The sequence below is a fragment of the Dipodomys ordii genome, unplaced genomic scaffold, assembly GCF_000151885.1.
Source record: "Dipodomys ordii isolate 6190 unplaced genomic scaffold, Dord_2.0 Scaffold45, whole genome shotgun sequence".
Lineage (NCBI taxonomy): Eukaryota > Metazoa > Chordata > Mammalia > Rodentia > Heteromyidae > Dipodomys > Dipodomys ordii.
In genome coordinates, this window is record NW_012267261.1 from 10,804,232 (window position 1) to 10,816,125 (window position 11,894).

The 11,894-nt window shown below is 36.0% G+C and overlaps 1 protein-coding gene across 4 annotated transcripts in view; it reads right to left on the reverse strand.

Annotated features, from left to right (window-relative positions):
- Window positions 1-3,046: 3,046 nt before the first annotated feature.
- The window catches only part of Sec22a (SEC22 vesicle trafficking protein homolog A (S. cerevisiae)), a 48,644-nt gene continuing 39,796 nt past the window's right edge, over window positions 3,047-11,894 (reverse strand). For 3 of the 4 annotated variants that reach the window (XM_013019508.1, XM_013019506.1, XM_013019505.1), the window contains one exon: window positions 3,047-3,771. In XM_013019508.1, the coding sequence (XP_012874962.1) occupies window positions 3,571-3,771 (201 nt within the window). In that variant the 3' untranslated portion in view covers window positions 3,047-3,570. Of the gene's footprint in view, window positions 3,772-5,711; window positions 5,784-11,894 lie in introns of all 4 variants that reach the window. The other variant, XM_013019507.1, reaches the window with a different exon arrangement.

Sequence of the window (11,894 nt, forward strand, 5' to 3'; positions counted from 1 at the left end):
CTGTAAAAACAAAAAACAAAAAAATATATGTACTGTAAAGTAAACATGCTAATCCAAGAATGCATAATCATTTTACATAAAACCATAAAGTCCTCCATGATTTTAACCCATTTGTCTCAAATGGATTTTCAAGCTTTAACAGATACTTTTAGCTTAGGGCAAGATTTCTTACAGAAACAAGCTTCTAGTTAACAAACACACACACCTGAAAGTAATAATAGTACTACACACAACTCACACTAAGACACAACCTTAATATACAAACATTAGTCTAATCAGAAATTCTGTTCATCGTGGCACTCCAATGACCCCAAGCCCAGTGAGAATTCTTACCAAAATTCATCAGGACAGATCCTCCAAAGGTATATTCTTCTCTTAAACTTCCAGGATGTTCCCAAATCACATTTTAACACAGAGTAAGGGCAACACTTTAATCTTTTTTTCCATTTTCCTTGGTCTTATATCCCCTTTCTGTTCATATTATCTATTTTATGTCTTTTCTTGGTATGCTGCACTCAAGTTCTTTTGGGAAAGATACCAATGTACATAAATGTGTATATTATTTATATATGTATACATTACACAAAAATATAAGTATGTATACATATTTATATATGACAGGCGAATATTGTAATTTACTTTCATTATATAAATGAGAGTACCTTTACTCTCATGTCAGTTAAAAACCAGTATTTTAGCATTGCCTAAATAAAGATAAATAAAAATACATATAATTAAGGTAAAATATACCAGTAGCATGTCTGGAACCAATGATTTCAGAAGCCCTCACTCATTTACTTGATTTTATCAAGAATAGGCATGCTATAAGTTCTAGTCACATTCAATAATCCCACCAGTGTAAAGAACTCAGTGCTAGGAGGATGTAGAGTTGTACATGTAAGCTATGTAAGTCAATAAGCTCTGGTCACCTAGGACTCCTCCAGTTTAACCTGAGGGTAGCTACTAATTTCCCCACACTACAAAACTCACTGCAGGCAGGGGCGGGGGGGGGAGGGGTAGAAGGGGAGGGGGAAGAGTTGTGTGCTGTTAGGAGTAAAGGAGCAATTTAAATTAAGATACCAGTGTCACACACGTTAAGAGGTGGAAGTGGTTCTATCTCAAAAACTTACAGACTTTTTTTTTACATCCATTGCCAAAATCTTTTTTTTGGGGGGGGGTCCGGTTGTGGGGCCTGAACTCTGGGCCTGGGTGTTGTCCCTCAGCTCTTCAGCTCAAGGCTAGCGCTCTACCACTTGAGTCACAGCGCCACTTCCAGCTTTTTTTCTTTTTGCTTATGTGGTGCTGAGGAATCGAACCTAGGGCCTCGAGCATGCAAGGCAAAAGCTCTACCACTGAGCCACCTTCCCAGCCCGTTGCCAAAATCTTTTTCAGAACTTATAATTTCTTTTGACAGCAATGTAATCTCAGAGATGAAGTAATCAAATAATGAAAGAAAGCACCTGTGTATGTAAAACATTATTTATACCTGTTTCATTCTTTACATTAAGGTGTAAATGTCCTCTTACCAAAGAAGCTGATAAGAAAAACACAAACAAAAAAATATTAAGTTTAAAAAAATAACTGGTAAGAGGTTTGCAAGTGTTCTTGAATGGATACAAATATGAAACATTATAAATTCATCACCTAATGAGATAGTTCCTGAAAGAATCTGGAAAGACAGCTATAAAATATCAATACTCAACAAAACCACAGTTAATTAGAATGCTCCAACTTCCTGGGTTAATCGACTACTTACAAGAAAACTGTTGGAACCTTTAATTTAGAAACCCTTTCTAAATTGCACTTTTGCTTTGCTGCCTCAGTAAATGCAAACTATCAAACATAATTTAATACTGCTGAATAATTTAGAATCATATGATACCTTGGGGTATCTCAGATACACATAATTTCTATGCAGCTTTGTTACTGGTAACAAACTTGCCTTTAACAACTCCCTGATGCCATAAGCTTATTGCCTTCTTTTTGCCCTATTCTCTGAAAAGGAGGCAACAGGAAAGGTTCTAGTTAAATAGGCATTTCTAGACATGGCCACATGTCCAACAAAGCTGTTGAATGACAACTCTCCAGACTATTTCTTTTACTTAATAAATATGTTCAATAATATAAATTACATGTAACAGGGCCCATAGGTGGGGATGATACCAAATTTTAGTACCCAATGTATTCCTTATTTGAAATCTTTAAAAAAGAAAAATTCTTATGAAGGTGACTTCTAAAATCAGGACAGATGGAGAATCTGATAACAGAATCATGCTATACTTCCTGTATTATTAATTGCTACTGGCTTAATAGTAATCTTTCTAAATGTTACCAGAAATTAAGTTCTCAGAAACACTGCATGCTTACCTTCCAATAATAAGCAAAGCTGCTAGGCAAGTTACCTTCTGATTTTCTTAGCACAGTCTGAGGCTGCCACAGCACAGGGCCACCTCTGGTGGCACACAGATGGGGTCAACACAAGTTTTCAATAATGCTGGAGCACGGGGAAAGGGACACTCCCTCCATAATTTCCTTTTATCCTTTGATAATTCCACAGCCAGAACCTCATTTTGGTGCTGGTAACATCTCTCATTATTACAAAGAGCATGCCATGTGATCCACATGGGGGCCTTGGCAGGCATTAATATCTAGGTAGAATTTAGTAACCTTTTTTCCTGTGTTAATTTTACTTTGTAGTTATCTTTTATTTAGGGTAAGGCGATACAGGTTTGTTTTTTAACTTAGATTGGGATTTGTTTCTTCTTAAAATAACTCTAAAATTTGAAAGGTAAGTGTTAAGTCAACACTATGGTCTAGTACTCAAAATGATCCATTTGGGAAGCAATGAGTATCACCTAATAAATCATATTTTTAAAAAGCAATTTCAAAAGAAATGACAAATGTGGTCTACAAAGGAAAATATATCACTCTTCTCAATACTTGTGCTGTTCTAGAGATGATCTCACCACAGCCTTCTCCTGCCATGTCAATGATTTCCAGAATTAGGACTAAGGCAAAAACATAAAGAATCAACTCCACACCACTCTAGACTTCATAATCTCTTCGTATTATAATGTGCAAATAATCTGATATTTAGCACAATTTGTTTTAAAATATAAACTTTTCCAATTTCTGCAGCATCTTATAATTTAGTCTATAGTAAAGCCTCACAAAGGCAAACTCAGGTTGTAGCATTCCTGCTTGGTCCTCAGAAAAAGTTCCATGGCTAGGTTTTGATTGAACTCTTTGGGGGAGAATTCTGGACCACCAGCCGGGTCTTCCTTCCAGCGGCATCAGCCTGTTCTTCCGCTGCAATGGCCCCGAAGAGATAAGGCTCTTCTTCCTTCTCCTCATGATATTTTCACTGCCTGTGTTCTTCTGAAAGGAATTTTCTTAGCAGGTTTTGCACGCTCACAGGCATGCCATGCTGATTTATAAGAAATGGAAAGATGATGAGAAAGAATTCAGAGCTTCTTATTTGTTGTTATCTGTTTCATCATCACAGTGGCAGTTAAAATATGTCCGCTACTTTCCTTCCTGAAGTCAAGGCAATATATCTGAAGGATGGTATCACACATCATAGTCAGGAGCCTTGCCCTGGGCTTGCCGCAGCCAGATCTGTAGTGTAACAAATGCGCCCACAGTCACATGAAAGAACAGCTGCCAGAGGTTGCGCAGTTCATAGAGATACATGTTGCACAGACAGATTAAGCCAAAAGTCAAAAATGATTTGACATTTCGCCAGCCGGTATAGTAGACAAGTAAATAACACTGTTCAAAATATAAAAATGAAAGATGGTTAGAAGTAACATGTTAGAAACTGATATTTCTAATACACATTGTAACATATCAGAGAGTAAAAAATGAGAACAGTAAAAGGGTATTTTTCTATGAAGGATAAATAATGTAACATAACCAAGATATTCAGCTATAAAAGTTCCACAGCTTGAAAGGAAATAGAATTTTCCTTTTGTTTTTCATTTTTCAAAAAGCATTTTTATCATATTTTAAATGGAAATATAAGTGGATGACTCCCTAGACAAACCTCAATGTGACAGGTAACCAAGATGTGTTCCTAGGGTTTTAAGGGAATTCAGTCTTACCCAGAAAAGTATGAAAAGCTCTCGCAAGCTGCTCAGTAAAATACACTGTACATAACCTGAGCCTGTATATTAATGAATCAATTTTTTTTCTGGTCCTCCACTGAATGCAAGAAATCACATCAAGTGCAGGATTTTGGTGGGCATTTGTGAAGGAATTCACTGAATGAATATGAGGGCCTACTACAAGTCAGGCATTGTTCTTTAGAAGGAGAAGAGATAAAGCCCTTTCTCACATAGAGTTTACATTCCAATGTGGAAGGATTATAAACATGCTTTGAACATATAATATAAAACAGCTATACCTTGAAAAAGATAAATGATTAAGTAGAAAAATGGGCTAGAAAATAAATAAGTACAGTAGAGAAAGTGACCCCATCAGCTCTGGCATTCCAGTGTTCTTTTTTTTTTTTTTTTTTACAAAAAAAAAAAACCTAATATACTATGAGCAAACTTGAAACACATGCTTATTTTTTCATCTAAGTTTGGTGATGGGTGATAGTTTTGACTGCTTTGATCACTCATTTATTCTAGTATCCTAAAACAGTATTTACCACATAATAAGTGCTGGACAGAATTTACTGACTGAATAAACCATTTCATAGAAAGCATCTGTACTTCACAATCTGGCAAGTATGGAAATTGTATGTGGTCATAAGATCTAAAGAAAGATGCACAGGTCTCTGTGAAACTGCATTTTGGCTTCAGAATAAGAGGAGGGTAAAGGAGTTTGTTCTGTTAGAGGTTTGGTTCTTATGCAAATTAGCACTTCACTTAGTTATAAAAGAATGTTTTTCTATCTAAACAAAAAGAATTGAAAGCATTTATTTTATCTGAGTGACTTTCATGGTGGAATAGAAGGTTTAAAAAAAGGAGAGGAGGGTACTTTTTTTTAAAATAATTTTAGACTTGGAGGAAAAATTACAGAAACAGCTTCTAGTATACAGTTCCAGCTTATTCTGCTCCCACTAATGTTACCCACTTACCTAAGTATAGAATCGTCATCAGAGCAGGAAACTGGCACCAAAACAGCTCTAATGTACAGGTTGAATTCAAATTTTGACGGTGGCCAGTAGGGTCCTTTTTCTAATCCAGAACCCCATCTAGCATGAGGTACTGCGATTAACTGTCCCCTCTAATCTCTTCAGTTACTTGTTTATGACCTGAACAGATGTATCTAGTGTTTTCTCAAGATGAGTTGAGAAATTTTGGCAAGAATTCCATAGACATGATGGGCAATATGTTATTACTGGTGATGTCATCTTTGATCACTTGATAAGGTGGGGTCTACTGAGTTTCTCCACAGTGAAATCACTGCTAATGCCTTTGAAATTAGCAAGTGTCTCCTGTGGGAGGTATCTGAGATTATGCAAATATCTCATCATCCTTATCCCACTAGGATTAATATCCATTTTTGCCTGTGGCAGCTATTACTGTGGTGCTGTTTGCCTAAAGGTGATCATTCTTTGAACTAACTGGGAATTCTGTTGTAAAAAGAGCTTTACAATATTAATTTTAAAATTAATATTTAACTCACTGATTTTAAGGATTTTCAAGAGTAATGGTCTCTACTTCATAATTTACTTTTTAATTACATGAAGAAAAAGATACCTTTGCAATGCAGAGAGATCTGTGACACCACCTTGATCAAACAAATACATGCTTCCTGGTGATTCTTCCCTCCTGAACGATGGAGAGAAGACAGACAAGCTAAAGACCCTCAAGCCTAAGGAATACCACAATGGTTACTTCCTGTGTTTCCTTTTGCCTCATGGATCTCACACTTAGCTAAAGAAGCTGGCAACTATAAATGCCACCAAATACAGAATCTTGCCATCTCTAGTAAAAGAGTAGGTACCTTAGCAAGATAGAAAATGTTTAGACAATAACACAGTAACTATTATACTCCAGCCAAATACCTTCAAAAATCCTGTTGCTGGGGACAGTGGTACATGATTGTAGACCTAGTTACTCCAGAAGCAGAGTCAGGAGGATTTCAAGTTTGAGACCACCCTGGATAAATCAGCAAGATCTTACTTCAAGATAAAGACTAGAGAAAGGCAGAATGTAGCTCAGTGAGAGTGCTTGTCTACCACGTGAGCATTGGTTTCAATACCCAGTGTACCTCCCCCCGCTTCCGAAAAAAAAAGCCTGTTGTCCAACCATACCCACATTATCAAAGCCAAGTGTGGAACTGTGGATGTGGAACCTAGAATGCTATAAAGAGCTCCAGATTCCCAGGATGGCTTCTAGAAGGCAGTTAGGAGGCCAGGTTGTCCTTCCAAGTGGATAATGAGTTACTACCCCACCCTCTCAGGGTGATGTCAGTGGAGACCTAGTGGGATTCTGGGCATTTTTCTTCACTTGTCAATAATGAGGCAATAGATTTCTCAACAGTAACAATAGTGACACAGAGATAAGAAAAACTGGAATAGCTTTCCAAAATACTGATTAAAAAACAAAATTGGAGCTGTCAACCGAGAATGCTGCATCCAATTAAAATATCCTTTAGGAATGAAAGGGCAATAGATAAAGAATATTCTTAAACAGAAAGGAAAGCAATAAAAAGGGACAACCTTGAATCACTGAGAAGAACATGTGGTAACCGAAAATACTGTTAAGTACAACTGGTTTCCCTTTTCCTCCTTAATTTTGTATATTATGTTTTGTAGTTGATGCAAAATGATTATTATACTATCTTATGTGTTCTAAAATATACGGAGAGGAACTATTTAAGACAATGATAAGTAGGGGAGGACAACAAGACATATGGGCAGGGAAGTCCTCTACATTTCACGAGGACTGATAAAACAATGAAGACTGAGAAGTATTTAAAGGACAACCAATTAAAATTCCCCATGTCTTTCTATAAAAATAAGAAGTACTATAGATAAGCAAGTGGAATTCTGAAGAAAATGTTTCAGCAACCTACAGAAAGGCTAGAAAAACAAAATAGAAAAATTTCAACCATAGTGGAATTCATCTACAGTCCAGCAGCAAAAGAAAAGAAACTACAAATATTTAACTGCATGGAGATGGATCATATTGTTGAAAAACTAGTGGACCACTGAAGGAATATGAAGGGAAATACGAAAATTCCTGGACCTCAATAAACAAAATACAACCTACCAGAGCTCTTGAGACACAGCAAAGACAGTGCTAAGAGGAAAATTCATAGCTATAAGCAGAGAGAGCAAGAGAGAGAGAGAACTTTCAAATAGCCTAATGATATACCTCAAGCTCCCAAAAAAACAAAAACAAAATAACACCAGTAAAAAATAACAAAACAAAAACAGGGCTGGGAAGGTGGCTCAGTGGTAGAGTGCTTGCCTTGCATGCATGAGGCCCTGGGTTCAATTCCTCAGCACCACATAAGCAGAAAAAGCCAGAAATGGTGCTGTGGCTCAAGTGGTAGAGCATTAACTTTGAGCTGAAGAGCTGAGGGCCAGGCCCAGAGTCAGACCCCAAAACAAATACAAACACACAAATACAAACAGAAAAAGAAGAACAAGCCAAGTCCAAAATTAACAGAAAGAAATAATAAACAATAGAGAAAAAATTAATAGACTGGAGACAAAAAATATGCAAAGAATCAATGAAACACAAACTTGGTCTTTTTTTTTTTTTTTTGGATCTGGTCATGGGGCCTGAACTCTGGGCCTGGGCGCTGTTCCTCAGCTCTTCAGCTCAAGCCTACCACTCTACCACTTGAGCCAAAGCGCCACTTCCGGCTTTTTTTCCTTTTTGCTTATGTGGTGCTGAGGAATCGAACCCAGGGCTTCATGCATGCAAGGCAAGCGCTCTACTACTGAGCCACCTTCCCAGCCCATAAACTTGGTCTTTGAAAAAAAACTAAACCTATATCAATAAAATAACAAATTGATTCTAGCCAGGGGCTGGCAGCTCATGTTTGTAATCCTAGCTACTCAGAAGTATTTCAAAGACAGCCTGGGCAAAAAAAAATCTCCAATTAAGCATCAAAAAAAAAAAAAAAAAAAAAGACAAAAGGAGTTATGGCTCAAGGGGAACAGTCAAATGGAGTTATGGCTCAAGTGGTAGAGAACTAGCCTTAAGTAAAAAAGCTCAGGGACAGGACCCAGGCCCTGAGTTCAAGCCCACATCCAGGAACTGATGGAATTAATTGCCAAATTTGATCAGACTTTCAAAAAATTAGCACCACTAATCTGTCCTTAAATGAAATAAAAAGGGATGTGATATACTAAACTTATACTATAAAGCAAGTATTGCACTGACTTTAAAACTAGATAAGGATAATGAGAGATTAAGACAGAAACATAGAGAAAAGAAAAAAGGAAGGAAGGAGAAGTGGAGAAGGAAGAAAATTATAGGAAAACCTCTTTGATGAACATAGATGCAAAAATTCTCAGTAAAATTCTTGTAAACAGAATTCAACCACACATTATAAAAAATCATACCCCATGAATCATATACCAAAGATGGTGTAACATACAGTCATCAGTATAACACAAAATCAGAAACAAAGACAAAAATCACACGATTATATGACACAGAAAAAGCCTGACAAAATTTAACAACCTTTTTGATAAAAGCTCTGAAGATACTAGGAATAGAAAGAATATACCTCATGATAAAGGCCATATATGACAAGCTTATAGTCAATATCATACTACATGTTTCTTAAAGTCAGGAACAAGACAAGAGGTCCATTCTCCCCACTCCTACTTAATATAATACTGGAATTCCTAGCCAAAGCAATAAAGCAGGAAAAAGAAATAAAGGGGATTTATCCAGGGAAAAAGTCAAATTATTCTTTTTGTGGATGATATGATCCTATACTTAAAGGACACAATATTCTGCACAAACAATCCCCTAGATGAGATAAACCCTTTGGGTAATATAGCCAAAAATCAACATACAAACACCATTAGCTTTTGTTATATACCAAAAAAGAACAAGCTGAGAAAGCAATTAGGAAAATAACCCATTTCACAATAGACACACAAAAATTAAATATCTAGATACAAATTCAACCAAAAAAGTGAAAGACTTCTACAATGAGAACTAAAATCTTGAAGGAAGAAATCCACGGAGACATCAGAAGACAGGAAAATCTGATGTTTCATGGATTGGCAAAACATGAAAATAGTCATGCTACCAAAAGCAACTTACATATTCAATGAGTACTTCATTCCAGTGTCACTTTGCAGAAATCAGAAAAAAAATCCAAAAAATCATATGGAAGCATGAGCAAAAAGAGCAATGCTGGAGGTCATCAAGCAATTAATGTATAAACAAAATATAGTATATCCATACTATGGAACATTACACAGCCATAAAGAAAAGGAAATCATGTTATTTGCAGAAAAATGGATCGGTTGCAGATTATGTTGAGTGCAAGCTCAAAAAAACAACTATTACATGTTGTAACTCATTTATGAAACCTAGAAGACACACATTCATTGACATATACACACATTATTATATAACATGATTATAACTATGGGACTCTTTGAGGGGATAACCAGGAACAAAGAGAGGGAAAGGGAATGACAGAGGGTGACTAATACTGAAGTACATTGTGTCTGTATATGAGGACTGCATAAGGAAATTTACTGAAAGCTGTTGAATAGATTTAGAGAAGATGGAAAAATGACAATAGAGATGTTATTCTGATTAAAATATATACAAGTGCAAGATACCAGAGTCAAACAAAACCGCTTAGTAAATTATTATACACCAATATTTTGGGGGATCATTAGGAGGTAATTAGGTTTTGATGAGATCATGAGAGCCTCCATAAAAGGATCAGTGCTCTTATAAGGAAGCATCAGCACCTTCTGCTACAGTGAGGTGGCAGTGTTTTACAAGCCTGGAAGAGGTCCCTACAAGAAGCACATTTGCCAACACCTTGATTTAAACTTCCTAGACTTTTGGACTATGAGAAATAAACATCTATTGTTGAAGCACCCAGTTTATGATATTTTGTTACATCAGTCCGAATTAAGATACTTACATATTGTATCGTTCCATTTATATAACATATTTAAGACACAAGGGATACTTGTAGTGATGGGAATGTTTTCTATCTCAGTATTCTAGTTGTGATGTACTATGGTTTTGTAGGGCATTCTCCCCAAGGATAATGCATGTAACGAGCACATAGACTACTCTTACAACAATTATCTCAAAATAAACATCAAGAAAAACAATTAAGTAGGTATGCACATACATACCTTTCTGAAGCTTACTTTATAAACCACTCTATACACATATAAAGACTCCAAGAGACTAAGAAGAAGAGTTACAAAATGTTAACCATGAAGAACTCTGGATAAACTAGTCTTTCAACTTGGCTGCAGTGCATGTTTTCAAAGAAACCACTGAGGGAAAGGAATAACCTGTAGTTTCTTTTCTGATGCTTTGCTTTCCTATTTGAAATATTCCCTATCAAGATTCACACTATCTGGACTAAGATTGGTGCTTCTGGGAGGACTGGAATCGTGGAGAAAAAGGCAACCAGCCATTACAATGCCCTTACAGGTCTGATACAACTTAGTAAAACATACCCAAACAGCTGGAAACACAGCATGCCATATGCTAAAATGTAACTGTTACCACTCTGCTTAGCATTTTTGGAAAACAAAACAGTTTCATGCCTATCTATATGTGTTGGGGATTGTTTTGGATTTTTTTCCTTTCATTATTTTTTTCCTCTCTCAAGTATAAAACAAAAAACATCTGAGTAACACTAAGAGTTCCCTGATGGTGGAGCAGTGTTACTAGTTCTGGAATAACACAAAGGTTCAACTCAGTAAGTAGGTATGAGAACTGAACTGCAGTGAAAAATGGCCCAAATCAGATTAGTCTGGGCTTTCTATGACAATTTAATGATGCAGTGAATGTAAAAGGCTTAGCATAACGTAAGAGGTCAATAATTCTGCCATTATAATTAGGCATTTAAAATTACTTTAATAAGAAAAAGCAACCAAAGCTTATACTTACAAGAATGGCTATTCACAAAATTATTTTAAAGTTAATATTACCTCATATTATTTTAGAATCAAATAAGCACATGCATGTCAGAAGTTATAAAATTATATTTATACCTTTTATAACATTCTAAAAGTTAAAATTGGATTTATTTAGTTTAGCCTATAAAGAGTATGATATAGTGGAATGAGTCCAATATTTAAAATCCAAAGGGAATTTAGTCCTGACTCCTCTACTCTAGGGCTATGTGGTTTCAGTACAAAAACTGATAGTATGACAAAATTGTAGGAAATAAAATAGAAAATTTCATAAAATTTTCCACATGGTTATGTAAAACTACATTCATTCTAATGAGACTTGTCAAATTCAAGAAAAAACTTGTGAAGATTATATTAAATGAGAAAAATCAAGAGTTTAAAAATGTGGGGTCACTGAAACTAAAATTTCTAGTCTGTATTTATGTAAAATTCAAATGTATACATTCATCCAAATAATTTCCCAAAGACTTATACAGAATTTTAGGGAGCCTTATATTTGATCGTGAACCGTCTTTTTTTCCTAATAAGCCAGATAAAGGCATCACCTAAAGTGAAGTCAATAGGCCTTGCTTACCCTAACATGTTTTATTTTATTTATTTTTTTGAGTGCATTTTTTTTATTGTGAAAATACTGTACAGAGTGGTTACAATTACATGGGCAAGATCATGAGTACATTTTTTATCAAGCATTGTAGCCTCCTCCTTTGTTTCCCCTTCCCATCCCTTCCCATCCTCCCCCCACCCCCCACCCAGTCCTCCTCCCCACCCCCCCAAAGTTGTAAAG